General features: G+C 42.2%; 1 protein-coding gene across 1 annotated transcript in view; it reads left to right on the top strand.

Moving 5' to 3' along the window:
- Window positions 1–11,630, top strand: part of sox5 (SRY-box transcription factor 5) — an 87,630-nt gene extending 76,000 nt beyond the window's left edge. The window contains exons 11-15 of the mRNA XM_069670716.1: window positions 2,288–2,463; window positions 5,351–5,453; window positions 5,924–6,097; window positions 7,157–7,373; window positions 8,391–11,630. Coding sequence (XP_069526817.1) covers window positions 2,288–2,463; window positions 5,351–5,453; window positions 5,924–6,097; window positions 7,157–7,373; window positions 8,391–8,688 — 968 coding nt within the window. The 3' untranslated portion in view covers window positions 8,689–11,630. The remainder of the gene's footprint in view (window positions 1–2,287; window positions 2,464–5,350; window positions 5,454–5,923; window positions 6,098–7,156; window positions 7,374–8,390) is intronic.
- Window positions 11,631–21,346: the final 9,716 nt, after the last annotated feature.

The following is a 21,346-nucleotide window of genomic DNA, read 5'->3' as shown; positions in this document are numbered from 1 at the left end:
GCTCAAAAAGTGCCGCTTAGAAACTGCAGATTTGGCATTGGTGTAATGTGCCACACGTACTCCAAGTTACAATTATTATACGTATTCTTAATTGAAGTATTTCAACTTTTTCTACCTGTTTATGCGAGTGTTTCACAACATTTCAGAGGGACATATTGTTCCTGTAGTACTTCTCATGGTGGTGGAGTCATGTTGGGTCTCTAACTTTTAATGTATGTTAACTTTTGTAATGATTTGGCTCTATATGAAAAGCAATTAATTAATGATTGATGAAGTTAAAAAAAATTGCTTCCAATGTATTTCACATTACCCCCTCATCAAGCCATCTCATATTAATAAGTTCATAATAATATTCCAATATTATTGGCACTTTTATTTTGTAATTCCAAGCTTATAAAACTTTGAAATTACATTTATTTTGTAATTTCTGTGTGTGTGCTAAATTGGTATAATTTTGAACAGTAGGTTAAAAGAGCTCTAAAGAGCCTATTTTCATGTACTATATATTATAATAATGTCAATTATAAAGATGAATGCCTGGAGAAAAGAAAAGATACTTTTTTTTGCTTAAACAAAGAGAATAATATCTCCTCAGTCTTGCTGCTGTTGCATTAATTATGCACACTCAGTCTTTTAAAAGATCTGGGTCATATCTGCAGGTAAAAAGGTGATTAAACTGTATTCACTTTCAGTCGTGTCACCTTACACAACATCCCCGTGTTCGTTTCTCCGCAGCATACCTCTCTGTCTTTTTTGACACCTTCAAACCCAAAGGCACCTTTCTCTTTCTTCTATTTCATCTGTCAATCCATCCATCAATCCATCTCCCCATCTCAAACCAAACTGAAGGGCTGTCAGCGCCTGTAACTTTTACCACGATCACACATTTGTCTTTGTCCCCATCGTAACATTCTGCAGCCTCCCCCGACCTCCCTCCCTGCCCTCTTTCTGCGGTCAGAAAAGTATTGCGCCTGTCTGTAGAGATTTGGCACTCGGAGAGAAACAAAACTTGTGTGTGTAGAGTGAGACAGAAACAGAGAGAGACCCTCCTCCCTCTCTTCTATCTGGGTCACATTCACTGTCTGGACGGTTGGCATCGCTGTCAGTTTAAGCGAGACTCACACACACATTCATGAGCACAAGAATATCTCTCTGTCCCCCTCCCTCTCTTTTGACTCCAGATTAAAATTGACTGCCACCCGATTCCATCGCCCTCTCTGCTCTTCCTCTTCTGTCCTCTCTCAACATCCACCCTGCTGCCCCTCTGCCCCCTTTTTTTGGCCCCGCTCCCGTCCAGATTTTCCGGTTATGACTTTTGAAAGAGTTCACAGCTCTGTCATTACCAATCTGAAGCTGGTAATCTGGCCTGAGATGGCATTAGCGGTGCGGATTAGCGCTGATAAAGGCCCCATAAGCCAGCCGCGGCTCTTTGTTAAGAGCTAACCCGACTGATAGAGAGAGGCGATAACAGTGCACACAAGCTCACACACACACACACACAGAGTCAGAGCAGATGCCTCAGATGCCTCATCAGCAGCTAAGCTGCGGAAATAATACAAATAATAGGGGGAGAGGAGGAGCGGGGAGATGTGATCTGTCGTAGGTGGCAGGACAGATGTTCTCAACTGGGGAAATTAGCCAGACTTTTAAGCCATAATAAGAGTTATCTGGTCACCTCTCTTTAAAGTGGAACTGTAACGGTTCAAATGGAAAGAAACGTGTGTCTGTGTGGAAATTAAGGAGTAGAAATGGTACAAAGAAATTTAAAGAAAGAGAGATGTCCAGGAGTTCTGAGTGTGTGTGAGTGTGTGTGTATGTGTGTTTACAGCTCAGGGCAGGTGTGAAAGCGGTGGGCAGCTTGGAGCAAGGCTAGCTCGGGGCATACTCTGACTCACACACCCAGCTCGACAGTCAAGTGGTCAGTGTGCGAGTGTGTTTGTGTGAGGACGAGCGAGAAGGAGATACACACACAGATAAACACACACACACACAGATGCCCTGACAAACTCCCCTCATCCAGAGTTTATTAATGTCTTTACCTCATGGTTCAGGGGAAGAATTATTCTGGATCAAAACCTCCAGCCGGCTTCCCAAACACACACACACACACACACACAAGCACGCTAAAAATGCAATTCCAAATGTCTCTCTTTCTTCATTACTCTCTCTCTATTTTAGATACAAATACAGATCACATTTTTTTCTTATTATTGTACATGCAAAACCAAATTAATTGCTTGTTTTCTCTCTGTGTCTTTGTCTCTCTGTGTCTCCGTCTGTGTCTCAGCAGACTTGTTGTCGTCGCTGTCCACCACAGCCTACCTGAACGACCATGAGGCCGTGTCCAAGGCCTTCGCAGAGGCCCGGCAGATGAAGGAGCAGCTGAAGAGAGAGCAGCAGGTCCTGGACGCAAAGGTCGCCGCCGTCAGCAACCTCAGCCTCAACAATGGACGCTCAGATAAGGTAAACCACTTTACACATCTTTTTTATATATTACGGTACGTGAACTGTCACAACTGTCACAAAGTCTGTTATTTTCTTATTATTTTAGCCTCATTCATAAAAGAAGAATAGCTCAAATGTCCAACTTAAACCTTAAATTATTTGATATAATATAAAATGACTGTACTGTGTGGTGCATTTTAATATTTTAAAGACAATTCCTCTTCATCGTCGTGTGTGTTTTTAGCTCACGAGAAAAAATGCAACTGATTCTGAATCGTCTAAATTCCTAAATTAAACAGATAAATGCAAAATAAAATCACAAGCGGCGGCTTCTTATTGTCACTGTGTAATAATTTGTCTTGCCATATGCCATCCGTACTACACTATGTAGGAGGTAAATCAGTGTACAATGTGCGCGCAGAAATGTGTCGAAGCTAAACAGGGCCAGATAAGGTAAAACCAGAGGCGTCTCCGAGGTAATGAGTGTGTCTGTAAGGCGCACTGCGGGGCTATAGGCATGTGTGTGTCTGCGTGTGTGTGTGTGTGCGTACGTGTGAGGCAGAGCGGAGCGTTGGGGAGACGGTAATGTGAAGTGACGGCGCCGGCTCCTCGGCAGCGTGGCTAAATTGTGGTTATTTGTTAAACACATTGGGAGTCAGCTGGTGCACACGCATACACACACACACACACACACACACACAGCAACAGTGTGCTTGAAGCATCTGCACCGCTGACATTCAACAGCTCTATCTGTCTCTTTCTTCCTTTTTTTACTCTGTCGTCTGATTTGTTTCAAACCCACACGGATCCATGTTTTCAACCTGTTTTTTTACACATTTACACAGAGTGTACTCAGCAATATACTGTACTGAATAAAGACTTCAGTCTAATAGCCAATTAGATTCACACCAGGAGAAATTGATATATTCTACCGGGTAGTGAGGGAGCATCAGGATCTTTTTCAGGAGCGTATTTCACAGCTTGTTCCACGCATTGGTTGCGTTAGATGGAGCTATTAAGCTGTTTTACTCCAATGATGGGGACATTAAAATACTAGACATTATTTTATTATACATTTTTTGTCTTTGTCTTATTTTATTATATGAGAATTAAGGTAAAAATCAAGGTTTTCGCAATTAAAGAGCCTTATCCATTAGTTTCAGTTTTAATGTTGAAAATCTAAAATTCTGAAGTCCTCTTTTTATTATTCAGAAATATATTTATTTTAGCAGAAATGTTATTTTCATGTAAAACTAAGAATAAAAAGAGCTTTTTTTGTATTTTTCGGCGTCACGTGTTGGAAGCAATGTGACTCAAAAGATCGATTCTTCTTCTTCTTCCTCGGCTTCCGAAGCCACGCGCTCACACTTACTCCTGTTTCCCGGCCCTTTGGCTTTGTGCTGCCTGAGTGTGAAGCCGGCGAGCGCTCTGCGTGCAAATACAACAGTGTCATCTCTGACACACTCAGAGGATTAGTTTTGTCGCTACTTTGTGTCTTGGCTCCAGTGTCAGCCATTCAATCCACTTTCCTCATGTACTGTACTGGGGCTTAATGTCAGACTAGCCTGTCATCCACTCTGTCTCCCTGTTCATCTCCGTCTCTGTCTCTCTCTCTCACACACACCCACAGCAAAAAGCCCTTTGTAACAGCACAGTGAAGCCTAAATGTGAGGCACATTTTTTGCTCCGTTTGCCTTGAACGAGGCTCGATTGAGGCTGATGATTTCTGTAAAATGAGGTGAATTCCTCAAATATTTCTGCTTTACATACAAAATGATTAAATCATTCCAACCCAATGGCAGATTGTCGTTCATTTATTAAATCATAATAAATTCAAAATTCAATACTTTCAATGACAAAAAAGAACATTTCTGCCTCTGCCTTATTCTCCCATCCTATCCGAGTCTTTTTAGCCGCTTTTATTCCAATCTAGTGGGAAAATTATCACCAACAATTAAACTCTGTCGGACTAAAAACAGAGAAAATGCTTCATTATCATTCTGCCCTCCCTCCATCCAGCCAAACAGCTCGCCAGGGTCACATGTAAATGGAGAGGGACACTTTTTGGAAGGTTGTTTTAGAAGACGACAGTGTTTTGCGTGCCGCTCCTAATCGTATAATTAAACTGTAAAACGCTGGCACTGATGCACTGTGGTGTGTGTGTACACACGCAAGCGTGTGTGTTCGTCGCCAGTCAGGTTCCAGCGTAGAGTGTGCCGGCTGCTTGCATTAAGCATGTAAATGCTCAGTAAATCAGCCTTTTATTGGTTGTAATAAATACCCAGGGGGCCGTGCGGCGTGGCCTCGCTCTCGTCCGCGCTGCACTCCCTCGTTCTCTCGCTCTCTAATGCGTCGACCCTCGGGGGCCTCTGCAAGAGAGAGGCAAGCCGCTGCACTCCACTCGCGCAGGTGGCTGCCAGGAGTGGATACACACACACACACACACACACACATGCAGACACATATAATATACAGTATACACACAAAGCAGTAAACATCCAAATAGGACTAAATGTAATCAGCATTCTTGCACATGAAAACAGATGTGTGTTCAAGCATGCAGGCGTAGAGCACTCTGACAATTTCATGTTGACATTAACATTCCCGCAAATTTACATCAAAACAAACCGAAACACAAACTGTCTGTCTGCTGAAATCACAGCTGTTTCCTCTGGATTCTCTGTCTTCATTTAAAAGAGTTTATTTGCTGATCTATTGTAGATCAAAGATGATTTAATTCATTGACTCATTCATTGTTTCATTTAAAATTGTATGTTTGGGTTGAAATTTAATTTAGACAATTGTTTGGCATCACTACGGCTCCGTGGTTTCACTCATTCATATATTCACAGTGCTTGACTCATTCACTGACCGACTGCGACTGTGAACTGTTTGTGTTGTTTAGGACAAGGCTGCCTTGGAGAGTCTGAGTCAACAGCTGAAGCAGCAGGCGGAGGACAAGTTCAGCCACGCCATGCTGGACTTCACCATGAGCGGAGACTCTGACGGTAGGAACACACGCACACAGGCACACACATACACATACACACACAGACACACAGAGACACGCACACACACCGTTGTGGTTGTTTCAGTGAGAAAAAGTGTGTGATTTTTTTTTCTTTGCTGTAAAGCAGGAATTGGAAAGTATGATTTCTTCTACATTTAGGAGTTGCATGTTGATTCCTGTTACCAGTTCAACAGAGCACCTCAGCAGCTCTGTGGAAATATAATTACATTTTTCATTTTTTATGCAGTTTATTTAGCTTTAGAGGCAAAAGAATTTATAACAACCTTTCAGGAACTACCGCATTCAATTTATCTATATAATTTGATTTTAATTCTTTTCCGTAGATATTCTGCAACATACATTTTCTGTGAACCACCCACTCTTCATCTATTTTTGTTATTAGCTGATTTGGCTTATGTTTGCTGCTCCTTACATTGTTCTTTCCATTTTCCACCTCCTCCCTCTCAGGCTCCCCCAGCGTGTCAGACTCCAGAATATTCCGCGAGGCTCGGGGTCGCGGCAACGCTGAGCCGCACATCAAGCGGCCCATGAACGCCTTCATGGTTTGGGCCAAGGACGAGAGGAGAAAGATTCTGCAGGCCTTCCCCGACATGCACAACTCCAACATCAGCAAGATCCTCGGTAAAATACACGCACACAGTCCGCTTTGAGTGACAGGACCCTTTTCCCCAGCCCAGTCACCAAAACCACTACCATGCAGCCAAGCGCAAGGAAGCTGCATGTACTGCCGGTTCTATTTCCCACTTTCTCAGATACGCACACACAGTGATTTCATTACAAGCGGTGGCATCGTGTAAGCGGCTGTTAATGAACGGCTGGGGAGAGCACGGCTCCGACAAATGATGATATAATTCATTATGCATTAAACAAGCAGCGCGAGGCCGCCTGACATTTCCCCCGGACCGCCGGGATCGGCCCTGACATTTTAAAGAGCTCCTAAGCGTTTTATAACACAGGGAAATCTGGTTTTAATAAGCCCCCCCCCCCTCTCTCCGTTTCTCTCTTTCTCTCTCTTTCTCGATTGCTAACAGATCGCAGACCAGAGAGAGAAAGACAGAGCGAGAAAGCAGCCAAGTGCTGACAGCTTTTACCCATTAAACATACAGTAGTCAAGTGCAAATTCAGACCAGATATGAAACACACAGGGGAAGACATGCTCAGGATTACACACACACATGCAGCAGACTGCAAGTGTACTACAAGTCCCTGAGTAGAAACTGAGCCCAGAGAGATGATGGCAGGTTAAGTGAAGTCCTCATTAGTTTAGATGAGTACCTGTCGCGTGCGCACCTCTCCTCATTAACCTTGTTTTCTCTCCTTTCTCTTTCCGGGTGAAACTTCCACCTTTGTGTGTGTGTGTGTGTGGGTTTGTGGGTTTGTGAGTGTTAAATGCCGTCACATGTGTGTCGGTATGCACATGTGATGTGGGGTCACGCATGCCACACAGACAATTGTAATTGATCTTAAAGCAGACATACATGCTCAGTTTAAATCATTTCTTTACACTGATTTTTATCATTAGCTTGTATATAAAAAGCATCAGTTTTGCATGTAATGCGTTGCTTTTATTCATTTCATCAGTCTTTTTCTACTTATGTAAAAGTCTCTGTAGCCATTTTTCAAAGACATACAGTACTCAACTGAAACTAATTGTTACTATTATATTGCGTCCCTATGCAGGCTCACGCTGGAAAGCCATGACCAACCTGGAGAAGCAGCCGTACTATGAGGAGCAGGCTCGCCTCAGCAAACAGCATCTGGAAAAATACCCAGACTACAAGTACAAGCCGAGGCCAAAACGCACCTGCCTGGTGGACGGCAAGAAGCTGCGCATCGGGGAGTACAAGGCCATAATGAGGTCTCGCAGACAGGAAATGAGACAATATTTCAGTGTGGGGTAAGGAAATGTTGGTGTTGTGAAACAGCAAATAGTTTTTAAACTTCAGTAGAATTTAGTATTAATAATTATGTTTTAACTAGCGCGTAAGTAACCCTTGATGGTTAACTTATTTTAAATTTGTTTGATATTTTAGGTACCGTAAAAAGAATGTAAGATGCAGTCTGTTTTTGGGGGGTATCGCAGAGGGGAAGTTTCCTATAGCTAGTTATGAATAAAAACGTGTATACATACATATATTTATTTTCATTTAAAACACACACATATTACAGCCTACCATCTGTTTTCGCCATGTCGAGTTTGCAATCCTGCTAGCTCCTGGTGCTGTAGCTAGCGGTTGCTGGCAGCCTACCGTAATGTTGATTGTCGTGAAGAGCACTGGCGATCATGACGGTGCATGTCAGTGATGAAGTGTTAGCTACAATAGTTAAAACAGCGAGGAAAACTCAAAACAGCACTGCAGCATATTGTAAATAGGAGATGTTGTAGCGGCATGGACCTGGAAACAGTTTAATGCAGAGATGTGATGTCAACACTTAAAAGACGATTATAGTGCCATGGTCTGGGTAACGTACCGTAACACAATAACATACCTCTCTCTGTATTTTATACTAGTGTACTGGGCGCACTGGCTCACTTTTTAAATGGAAATAAATGTATTAAAAGTGCGTCTTATTAACATAATGCTACATAAAGCTGTATTTGCTTTTATCGTGTTGCTATAAACCAAGACCAGCTACAAAGTTTAAAATAACTTCTCTAAGTTCTATGTTTAGGTAAATTATATTATCATTAAATTCTAATAAATATATATTATAATAAATTACAAACATGAGAGTGGTTTATTTAATTCTTGACAGGAAAAGACATAATTAAAATATTCTTCACCAAATGAAAAAACTGCTCATGAAGGGATTTCAGCATGTGTCTAATTAAATTGTACTATCACTATTTAGCTGTCTGTGTCAGTGTCCTCAATGCTGCCTCTCATGTATTGAATGACTTTGTGTTTTACAGGCAGCAAGGCCAGTTGCCCCTGTCCTCTGCAGGTGTGGTTTACCCAGGTGCCCTGTCCATGGCAGGAATGCCCTCCCCCCAAATGCCCTCAGAGCACTCAAGCATGTCCAGCAGCCCCGAGCCCAACGCGAATCACCACCAGAACCCCCACATGCCCAGCCTGAAGGGGGACGAGCCAAGGATCAAGGAGGAGGAGCTACGGCTGGACGACAGCAACGGCGACGTGTACGATGACTTTGACTACGAGGACGAAGAGGCCGATTACACCAGCGATAATGACAACCATATCACCCAATAAGACGCCGTGAGAGGCGCCTTATTTTAAGCCAATCACAGCTGGTCCCACACAATCCCAAACCCACCAATCAGGAAGAGAACTTTCCCTTTTGCCAATCACCTTGAATCTCACAACACCTACCCACCTCTCCCCGACTAACATGGACTCTTCTAAAAGAGCCAGACCCCTCCCACTGGAGTCCTGATACCAGCATCTGATCAATCAACTGAAGCACAGGACCTGTCAATCACACTGACTGTTACACAAACCGGAGTCTGGGAGAAAGAGACGACCAAGCCAGCTTTGAAGCTTGCCGAGGAATATTCAAGTACTACTGCAGGAGTGTAATGCCACGAGTGAGGAGAAATAAACATCACACTCTAAAAGCAACCTTTTAGACCCGTTTGTAGAAAAGGAGACAATTTAAATACCAGAAGGAACAGTGGACCTGTCAAAGGCCAACAGATGACACTTTAAGATGGCGGACCTGTTTATTATCAAGAGACACTTTTAAAAGACAGCTTTTTTTGTTCTTTGGTTCTATAATATTCTCACTCAGGTACACGGTGCCAATAAGTGGCTTGTGAATGTGATTTGTTGTTTTTGTGCTACAAGTTTGAATAATAATAGAAAAAAGAGACATTTCCTTTTTTCCCTTTTGTTGTAAAGCACCTGAAAGACATCAGACATGTTTATTTTTAACAAGAACATATCTTTTCTTTGACCTCGCAGCGTGCTGTCAGCGGTTCATCCCTTTTTTCTCTGTGTTTTTGTGACTGCCCGTTCCCCCCCCTGTTCAGAATCCAATGGGACGGTCCAACCAGGACTGACCAGTACAGCGTGGACTGTCCCACTTTGAGGGATTTTCAAGGGGGGGGAGAAGGGGAGTCTCTCTGGCGTTGTGGAGCAGAAACGAAAGCACTGTGTTGTGAGACAATCCACCAGATTTCTTCTCGCTCCGTCCCTCTTTCTAAACTTCTTACACGGCAAAACATCAGTACAGCTTAGCTTGAACCATCTGACAGTGTGAGTGTGTGTAAGTGTGTGTACTCTTTTATTGGGCGTTTGCACATCTGTGTAAAATCTCTTCTTCTTCAGTGTGAAAAAACGGCTAAAGACGTCTACAATACACAGAGGCAAGAAACTTACTCTGCTGCTGTTATCTACTGTACAACACACACACACTCACACACACATATGCTGTTGTTCTGCCCGTGTTTTCCTGCTCCCTCCAACCAACATGGTCCTGCTGTCCTCAGCGACAGAGCTGAGATGAAGTCAGCCAGTCAGTGTTTCTGTTTGTATTTGAAAACTGTATTTTATTATTTCTCTTCAAACTGCCTCTAGTCTAATAATATTATTAACAATAATTATAAGGATGGTCAGCGTTTCCTAAGTTTAGTAAGTTATGTACAGTATAATTTATTTTTCTCCTCTTTATCGGGTTTTTATGACCATATGAAACTATGACAGTCAATGAAACATTATTCTATTTAGCTGGTAGGTATTTAGATCTAAACAAAAGTTGTCATTTTACCTTGCTTTGTTTTGCCTTCTTATGTTCCCTTCTTTTTTTTGATGCGTTCGTTTTGTATTAATCCTCCGGACGGGCGGGTGGGCGGAGTCAGGACAGCGAGCTGGGCCGACAGACTCGACGCCAGCCCTCCTCCGAGCTGAAGACATAACCTTTTCATGTCCAAACCCATTTCTAAAAAGCACTCAGACTCTGTGCAGTCAGAGAAAAAAGAAGAACATTATTTTTTATTGTTATTATAATTTTATTTGTAATGGTTATTATAATGTATAATGTGAAGTTTCCTCTCTTTTATTTTGCTCTTTTTTTGTTTTTTTTGGAAATCAGTTTGATCACTTTTGGAAACTGTTTTCTGTGAACAAAGAGTCCCGTCCCCGTTTACTAGTTTGGCCGCCTCACCGAGACACAGTGGAGCGTCTTTGGCTCGGATCCACACTCACACACACACACATGCACAAACACAATCACTAACACACACATTTAAAATGAAGAGATTATCATGACAACCAAACAAATCCTATGCTGTCCTTTATCTGTTTCTTGAAATCTAGTATTCTAGATTTAAATCTTGTACATATATTTTGTTTGATGTTTTTGAATCATAGGAAAGCAGTGTTTACTGTGATCCTCCAAGGATGTTGCACTGTCTGTTTGTGTGTGAGACGGCCAGGCGTATCTACAGTATCTTTAAAGTCACTTCTCATCAGGAGCCCTTTGCTTTGTTTGAGCTCCACGCGATGCTACAGGAGCCATGACTACTCTTCAGGTGTGCTGTCACGTAGTGATCCCCACAATCATTCTCGCTGTAGATGTTTGCTACATGCCACATAACAAGCCTCTGGGTCTTAATTTTGCTGTATAGTCCCCCTGTTATCACACCATGGTTCAACCCGATGCTGGAGACAGGGGACTAGGTAGATGAATCAATTTTTAGGGTATCAGGTGGGTGGGAGGGGCATTAAGACGTCAATCATCCCTGCTGGCAAGGTCTGTCCCCATATGAAGACAATGAAAATGATGAAGATGATATTATTATAAGACAATCAAAGTCATGAGTGGAGCTCAAAACAAAGTGAGAATTATTACAAGTTAAAAAAAAATATCTTACCATCTCAACTTGAAAAATCAAGAAAGATAATTATGTAAATATAACATAGAGTTATAGATTTATATTTTGTTCATAACACAGTGTAATATAAGTTGTATATTTCTTTTTTCTCTCCCTACTGTCTCTTTTATTGATGTTATCCATGCCACAGAAAAGCCGGAGTCGCAGTACTCTCACAAAAAAAATGAAGAAAAAATATCAAAGAAATAAAGAAAAACAGGAAAAAAAGCCGTGGGCTGCCACCACCATCTGTTCTAAGTTCACTTTTTTTTCAGTATTACTGCCAGACAAGGCTCTAATAAAGACAGCAATGTGTTCGGTAAAAAACTTGTGCTGGTCCTGGTCACTTCTTTCTTCCACACATGAATTCACACAATGGGTTTTTAAGTTCCAACATATTCACACAAGCATACGAAGATACACTGCCATGGCCTTATTTTTTTAACAAGATACAGAAAAACAATTGAGAGGACAGTGAATGCGTCCACACTTGCATTCACACAATAGGCTTTTAGTTCCAGCATATTCACTGAAGCATATGAGTCAACACTGCCATGGCCTTATTTTTTTTTTACACAATTCTGCCAAACTTAATATAAAAAGAGTGGACAGTGAATGCATCTAAACTTGGATATTAATAAAGATTAGCTCAGTCTTTTACAGGTGTTATAATCAGGTGATGCATAAACACAAATTCAATGTGTTTTATTTTGGCTTAAAAGTCTTCAATACTTCCCTCTGCCCTCCACTCAGCCACACAATGTGAGCCACTGAGGTGTTGGCACTGCCCATGTGCCGCCGAACAATTCAATCATCTCCATAACAACATGTTAATTATGCTAAGTCCACCTTCTTGCCCCTCCAATCAGAGGGCCAGCTGGGAGACGTGGAAGCGAATCACGGCCCGTTAGCAACCTGATAACCTAATTAAGCACAACAAGGGACATGGGAGGAGGGGAGGAAGAGGGGGGTGAGTGATGACATGCGTGTGTTTCTGTGTGTGTGTGTGTGTGTGCAAGTCACATAACACGAAAAAAGGGAAGAGTGTGTACCCTGACCGTCTCCGTACGCCCCGTCAGAGTGCCTGATGCCAGCCGCATGTGCTGCTGTCGCCAGTTTAAAAGCAAATCTTTAATTGATGCTCGCTTAAAGATGTTGAGGATGTTCATGCCTCCACTCTCAAGGGTTAAAAACACAAAACCCCACTCAGTGCGCCCATTAAAACGCTCTCCCCATCTGTGTCCATATGTTCCGCAATCAACCCCCACCACCCTCTCTAAAGCTTTGCACATAAAACAGTTAAAGCACTCCGAGGAGATGATTTTACGTGGTTTGCTAATTACCATAGCTTCACAAAAAAGGCCTTTTGATGCAATAAAGAGGCACGATGGGGGCAGATCCACAACTCCTACGGTAAGTGAAGGACTTAGTTGTTCTCTGGGCGTTGTGAATTTTTCAGATCCTGCCTGGAGGTAAAAACCTGAGAAAAGGTTTATGTGTGAATAGTTGAGGAGCAAGAAAGGGGGGATTCAGATTTTTCTTCTTTTATTGTCAGCAGAACACAAGATGCTGGAGGAAGCAAAGGGTGGCTAGACTCACAGATTAAATCACACCAACACAACTGCTCACACACACACACAGCCTAAGGTGTACAGTAGCTCAGCTTAAACCACAATTATCCACTGGCTATTTCAGTCACAATACTTGAGACAAAAGCGAGAAAACTATTACAGTAGGCACAAATTTACATTTGAATGGCTGCTTTATAAACTGTGCATATTCACAATGTGATTTAATTTGCTCTAACTTCTTCTGCTTGTGCAAATCCGGTATAGCTCACAGTAAAACTTGTGTGAATCACATGCAAGTACTGTATGTGTTTGTCTAAACGCTCGCCTCCTGCACGCATGCGTCTAACACGCTGTGTGACTCGGAGCATGGGCCTTTCTCTGCACCGGCTCAGTGAAATATGCAGTTTTCGACCGTGGGTGTTTGGAAATTGAGTGAAAACGATGTCACATTAATGATTTAAAGTCGGTAATAGGATGTGCTGTGACGCTGAGCCGCCAGCTAAGCTGAGTTTAAGGCTCCGGCGTTAATGTATTCATGAGGAGGGGGGATTATACAGAGACAAGAGCAGTTAGAGAGCTGAGTGCAGCAGAGCAGCCGGGCCAACAGGCCTGCTAGATATTATATATATATAACTGCATTCTGCGTGAGCACACGGTTCAGAATACAGGAGGAGAACTAAAGACAGACAGTATATTGTAGCCGTGCTGAGAAGAATTAAAAACATGAGCAATATGAGCCATGATATCAGAATTACATTTGAATGTATTGAAAGAATTTATTCTTTTTTTTTTAATTGATGAATGAAATTAAAATTTACATTTAGCTGCTTCTACTGTTGACATGAGAAAAACAGACTGATACAGGACAGACAGCACGCTGCAAACTGCCATTAATCGCATGATGTGATGAAATATAAAGAAAACACTTAAATATGGTTTTATATTAAAAAAAAACTTCTCACTTTTGAATATTGTCTTGTTGATTCCAGTAGCAAACAGAAAAGTAAAGCTAACAATTACATATTAATTCAACCTTGAAACCACATATTATTACAAATACATGTTTATCTGGTTGAGCTGTTCCTTCGTCTTTCATCTTCGATTCTGGCAGCCCAGCTAATCCCCTCTCTAACATGCTAATGTATACACAAACTGCAGCATCATTACAGCTCAAAAAGGTGATCATAAAAGTCTCATAAAAATGATTTCAGCACTCTACTTAAGCTACAAATTTTTTCAAACATTTCTTCGGTCGTCCCTTATTCTCAGTGATGCAAGAAAAAAGTGAGAAAGGGGTCTGTGCCTGGCCGTTAATATCAGGTGGCTGATACATTAAGAGTCCATAAAATAATCGCTCATGAGCGTGCCTGCACTCAAACCATAAAAATAAAATAACATGATGCTGAGATGCAGAATTAAATAGATATGCACGCATATGGTCTATTAAATATATATATTTTATCATTTTGGCAGATGGCCACCCAGTTACTTTATTCTCCGTGATTTAAGTGTGACTATTTAACACAGAGGATTAATGTGTGACAGTTCACATGTAGCACATATCACATTATCACATGACAGCACTGCTCAGTCCGTGTGTCGTGCATACAAACATGACGAATTCTGTTCAATCGCTTGTGTGTGGCATCTGTTGTTTCTGGAGGAGAGCAGCGTTGACTCAACATGAGACAAGCCTGGACATGACTGGGCAGGTTTAAGAAAGTGTGGCCAATGACCAAGCAAATATTAGCCTCATTACCCAGTGTGACTTCCTCTCCATAACTTCACTCACTTCCTTCAGTTAGATTTCAATGAGCAAAGTAATCAGCGTGACACAAGACAAACAATCACAAAGCGCCGTCAGTGTTTGAGCGACGGCCCTAATGTGACAGATCTGAGAGCGGCGGTGTGTGAGGGACAGGCGTGGCACGCGGCGGAACAGCGAGGCCCGCGGGCTGATCCCCAATCAAGACTGGGAAACTGGCTCGACGCCGCTGACACGTCGCCCCTCTGCTCAGCCGCCACTCTCACATGAAACACTCAGTGGCTTTATCAGCGGCGGCGGCTGCAGCAGCTGGCCTACTTTCACCCCTCTCTTCCTGTCTGTCTCCATCAAAACGTAACAATTTGTTAATTTCCCCTTTAAATATTTCATATCTGTATGCTTGGGTCATAAATGTTTGTTTACTGTCCCTTTCTCTTTCTATTATTTGTCCCCATAGAGAAGCCTTCCTATCTGTTTGGTCTATCTTGAGATTTTTCTTAACCTTTGACCTCAATGAGTTCAATAAAAGTGTCAGTGGAAACTTTACTCAACACATGAAACACGTTTAAAAAACTTTTGTCTGTGATATGGACAAATGATTCAAGCACCTCTTCTCTCAATTATAATATTCGATGTATCACTTAAGTGGTAAAATGATTTATATAACAGTTTCATCGAATCATAAGCGTGATATAACAAATTAGAAAAGTGGAAGCATCAGATGTTAACGTGTAGGTGGGCCAATCACACAAGAGCCATCTAACTTCACAGCAAACTTGAAAACATGATGTTGATCGCTGAGCAGCAGCATCAACGCGAGGTAAAGGAGCCCGTGGGCGCTTTTACGTCATTCCATGAAATATATATTTTGTTGAGACCAGAAAAAAAACCTGTAAAACTGTTATTTTCTCTCCCCATCAACACCCTAATGCACACATGCAAATATTATGCTAATGGTATGTTAATTGGTGGAGTAGCTGCAAAGCAGCCCTGCTGTTCAAATGACTGGTGAGAAAATAGGTGGGGTCAGTCGCAAGCTGTAAAAGCAGCTCCAACACAAATAAACAAAACCCTCGGGGATTAACAGAACAAGGGCCAGTGATAAACGGATGAGACGAGAGACAGGGAATACAACAGGCTGTAAGCGAAGGGGACAAGGGAATCAGCTCAGGGATATGGAAATATGAAGAGGCAGAGGGACAGGGGTAGAGGAATAAGAAGGGGGAAGAAGGGTTTATGAGGCAGACACGGGGATTAAAAGGCGACACGGTAAGGCGAATAGGAAACAGGACAGAGCTAAAAACAAAAAGTAAGCGTAAACATTAAAAGGCAAGGGGTAAAAGGAGGTTAAAAATAAAAGGATAAAGTAATAAGCAATGTGAAAGGAATTATGTATAAGAAAGTAAGAGAGACTAAGAGGACGGATAAAACATATCCTGACCCGCTCTTACCAAAGTAACCAAAGAGTACAGGCATGTATGTAAAGGTATGCACCACCAGACATCATCATGTTGAAGTTTGTGAAGAAAGTTCATCATCCAAATACACAGTTCAATGCTACATTGCAACAAGTCTCTGATTCCATGACGAGAGACAAGGAAGGTTTCACTTTGGACCGCGACCAATCATATATTGTTGTGTTTGCCACTTTTACATTGATCAGAAACTGGTTTCCAGGGACCATCTTCGGTGTTCCACCTGAACTACTACAACTGTTCCCGTGTGTACACCAGGTTTCATTAATGAAAACGATCCTGGAAGCATTCATCGACACTCTACATTGAAGGTGGGCTCTGCCTTTTTCCTTCCCAGGCAGTGGAAGGAGTGTGAGTGTGTGGGTGCACAGCATAAATCGAGGCCCCATTTACACCTGGGATGCACATATCTGGATGATGACAACTGATCCACAGCCTTTTAATTCACACCTGTTGTTAATGAGCATTTTACCTCTATTCCGCCTGTTTGTGATTGAATGTAAATATGCATCTTATGGCTGTGGACCTGAGGAAAGGAAGCAAAGGAGGCAATATTTTTTGCGAGGGTTGACACATGAATATTGCTACTACTTGTAGCTTTTGTCAGACCTGCTTAAACTGTAAAAAGCAGGGTACACACTACAAGATAATGATTTTGGGCTGGTTCTAAAGATGATCTTGCCAGATGTTCCTGTGGTGTGAGGTATGTTAAGAGTAGTTTTACTTCCCCGGATCTGCTCGGAAGGCCGTCGCGGCCGCACCGGTTTCAAACCGCAATTATTACACATGTTCAACATTTACGATCCGTTACCCCGATGACAGCCGAGCACGCAGTCTATGGATTGTCACGTGGAACCAAAGGATTGGGGATGGGGAAGCAAGCTGACTGAAGAAGGAAGCACAGTAGTCTTCAGTAAAAAGTCCCAAAACTATCATCACCAATTCCTCCTGCCCGTCGTCCGCAATGTTTGTTTACTCTAAGTTGAGAGATAGGACTCGTGAATGGAATCTGTTAGTCCACACACTATAGAAGCAAACCTATTAAATGTGTGATTATACAGTATATTGTCATGTGTGGGGTCTCTCACATTTTCAACATCTGTCTGTGGACCAGGCATTAAACACTTTTAAACACGCTGGGTGATCTGTTTTTTTTACATATTTCATTTACACCTGAACAAAACCACAACGAGAACCACTTCCACATCTGGTCTAAACGATTCTGGTTCACACTGCACTCTGCATTCATGGTATCCTATGGTATTCTACATAGGTAACAATTAGCATGTGTAAAGCCTGACGCTCATGATATATACGGTGTAATGAACATGAAGGATTGGAAAAAGTTATCGTGTGCATAGCTGTAAATAAGTTCTGTGAATGTCCTCCTATTATCAGGAGATTCACGAAGTCCGTGTTCTACCAGGAATTCTCCTCTCCATACCCCGTGTTGAACCATATAATTGTTTGGAGTATTGAGAGTTGTGAAACATTAAAGTACGAACACCCTAAACAAATAAGGCGCCCTATGCTTTTCTTATGAATCTGTCAGGGGCTTTGAAGCGCCAGGCCTCCAGTGCCTCTGGTCTGTTCCTGTGTGTAGCGTAATGTGTAAGAGCGCAGCGGGCCCTGGCAGGGAAAACGCTATTTGGAAACTGTCAGCGTTCGCTCCATGCCAACCAGCCACAAGATACCCCCCCACACACCTCCCCCCTCCCTCAAACCCTCCTGAAAAACATCCCCTCTGGAACCCCCATGGCTGCCAGTTTCTCAGACAGCCCACCGCTGACCCCTTCAGGCCAGGAAACTGTTGTCCAGCCAAGGAGCCAAGGAGCCCAGGGGCCCCGATTACCAACCCCCCACGCCCCCCTTCCTCCCCTCAGACTCTAAGATGGTTGGTTGGCTGCTTACTCAGGCCTGGAAAAAGCGAGAGAGAGAGAGAGACATAGAAACAGAGAGAAGAGGGGAGAAAGAAAGAGAGCGCCCAAGTTTGCATTTTTAATTCAATCGCCTCGCCACTTCATTTTGCTCCAAGATTAAAAAGCCCACTTACTCCTCTCTGTGCTCTTGACTTTTTTAATGTGACAAGGATTTTCCCAGCATGCATGCTCTCCGGACTGTGTTACAGACGCCACGAGCCATGCAGCAGACAGCCATGTGTCCTGACAGTTGACTTTGAATCCGAGTTGAGATTAACTTGATTTCACCAGCTTTGTTTTTCTATTTATTTAGATTTTTTTTTGAGCAGAGGTTGCAAAAGGTTGCGCGAAAGACACTCTGCCCTCTCGGTTGTCGTCACGTATTTGTCCTCCTTTTTTTTTTTGTGTGTCTCCTCTCATTGCAGCCAAATGTGACCAGTTGGCTCTGTTTCCCTGCCTCTGGGCCCTGTGTGGAATTGTTAACAGTTTTCGATCAGGACAGATCAGGACAATCCGGCAGCAGTGCGCTAAAGAGAGGAGGGGGGGAAACACAGGGAGAGGAGAGATGGAGGACGAGACGTGACAGCAGAGGGATTGTGGGTTTAAAGTTGAAACTTCAGACAGCTGTTGTATCAGGAGGTCAGAAGGATTTCCTGGATGGAGGTGTCCTAATGGCTCGGTGTTAATATGAATTCATAGACGACCCATTAGTGCCCCTCGCTAACCCACCTCCTCCTCTTCCTCAGTCACACCATAATGGCCCTGGCTCTGGCCGCTAGTCTGCATGTAGCGGATATAGCCTGGATTTATTCTGATGTTCCCAGGGATTACACCCTCAGTGAGCTGTGTATTATGAGTAGATTTAGGCCCATAACTCCTGAAGATAAGGGGGGATTGGGGCGATTGTTTAAACGGCATGTGTTAGCCATCATCGCCGGGACACGGGGCCGCTAGTGTGTGTGTGTGTGTGTGTGAATAAATGTGAGAGAAAGAGAAAGATTTAGGAGAATAAAACGGTCAGAGCATTGATGTTCATTAAAATTCCAGCCCAATCTCATTCACAATACGAAACACTTTTCTGAATTGCTTTAAATGAATTCAAATGAAGGTTTTATGTAACTGAAATGCTTTTCGGATAATAAAAAGCTTTTGGTTGCATTAATCAAAAAGTAAATTCCGACGATTATGCACAATTGCTGGAATGTATTTTCACATAACGGCTTTGGTACAGTTTCATCAACCATTTTAAGAGACAAAATATGACACAAAAATGGATAGCACAGTTCAAATAATGGTCCCTTTAAAGCGGGAAAATAAGTACTTTGAAAGATTAATAATGCTTTTTCACAATGGATCTAAAGAACTTTGGCTTTATTTGATTAGAGAATTTGAATACAGGCACTTTCATGTTTGGGTCTAAAGGGAAAAAAAGCTTTTATGATGATAAATTCTACGACAAAACTAAAACAAGTTTTTTAAAAAAAAGAAAAGAGACAACAAACCCCAAAGAAGACATCCAGTCTTCCCGATGTCCCGTCGGGTCCAGGACATAAATTTGGAGTTTCGACATGCTGCTGCTGCTCGACAGATGTGTGAGTTCTGGTATTGTGGTCGGAGCGCAGCGCGGCTGAGCAGCCCTGCGGTGAGGCTCTTTACAAGGCCTCAGGGACAAGTGAGAGACCACACTGACCACAAAACACAGCTTCATAAACACTGTCAGAGCGCTCGACTTCGGCGAGGACGGAGCGGAACGCTGAGCCGGGGCCTGAGGTCTGTGGGATTACTTCATAAACGATAATAAGGCTCCAAACTGACGCGGCAGAATTTTCCAATCTGGTATAAATCTGTGACGCTGCTCAAGGTTTTTACTGATGTTCACAGTTGTGTTTGTAAGATTTGATCATAAAAATACATCAACAGTGTCAGCTTGATAAATCAGGCCTCCAACTGCATCCAAATCTTGAAACAGGGAATGCAAAGTGTGCCTAAGATACAATAATAAAGCTGTAATATGTTGAAAGAATAAAATAAATTTCAATCAGATGTGCACGTCAGAAAACATGACATACAGCACAGAGATTATCTGTTACTTAATGCTGTGAACAGTACATGTACAGGACGTCCTATATCTGCAAATGCACTTAATGCACATTAAATGTTCTTCAGCCATGTCTGCAAAATGTATACACTGCTGTAAACATTTGAAAGCTGGGAACAGGGAATTCTTTTTTATCTGGACATTTTGAAGGATTAATTACCCAGAAACTACACACTGAGATGTCAATAAACTGAAGTCAGGTATTCCAGCTGAGCCTGTTTTATCTCCAACATAACTAATATGAGTCACTGCGTTATGCATGGAAAATTGCAGATGCTCCACAAGAATGTACAAATGATAAACTGATTTGCGATTGGTTAAAAATGTCTTTTCACTCTTGGACTTGATCTGGGCTCTTTGAGTAGCTGTGAGTCGCAGTGTACATGTTGTGCTAACGTTGGCTGAGCACAGGTCGTCCTCTCACCGACGTTTGAAAGCTCCCAAAAGTTTTTTTTTGGATGCAGCGTTTCAGCTTGTGAGGCCTTCGTCAGGCAAACGTCCATGTGAGCAAAAGGAGTCTACACACATAAAATGTACAGACCTACATGACAGCTCCAATCAATACTGCACTATATTATTCAGCGTGTATGTGTTTAAAAGGTAACATGATGAATGTCATCTGTTTTCTATCTCACTTTACCAGGACAAAAATCATCGTTTTTTTTAATCAATAATCAATACAAATGTATAATAAGGTGTGCTTTATAATAATGGAGCACACCTTTATTATCAATAATACAAATGATAATAATCAGAAAAAATGGTAAACTGTGCTTACTTATGTTTATTAATATGTGAATTCATTATATAGATAATAATGATGTATGTACTTATACATAAATAATAATTAATTAACATGACAACATGTGGGTTACCCAGTTGTGGAAATCCTTTTAGTTGATGCTCCCTCCTTCAGATGAATCTGTAAATCAGTGTTTCTTTATTTACAGCAGTGGTTCCCAACCTGGGGTCCGGGCCCCGCGCTTAGGGGGGGCGCCGAAGATCGCTGGGGATGCTCGAGGCTTTGTCTGCAGTGAGATTTTCATGCACATGTTAAATAAAATCACTAATAAAGCACTTACTTGATAATGTAAGCACACAGATTTAAATGAATCATTTCAACTGAACTAAATGGCTGTTTATTATAATAACTTAAGATAACTTTGATAAACTGAAATGACAAACAGCTACAGGCCGATTGGTGTAAAT

This window comes from Semicossyphus pulcher, unplaced genomic scaffold, assembly GCF_022749685.1.
Source record: "Semicossyphus pulcher isolate SPU_LCO1_2020_fin unplaced genomic scaffold, fSemPul1.0.p SCAF_20, whole genome shotgun sequence".
Lineage (NCBI taxonomy): Eukaryota > Metazoa > Chordata > Actinopteri > Labriformes > Labridae > Semicossyphus > Semicossyphus pulcher.
This window is presented reverse-complemented; position numbering and strand designations above follow the sequence as displayed.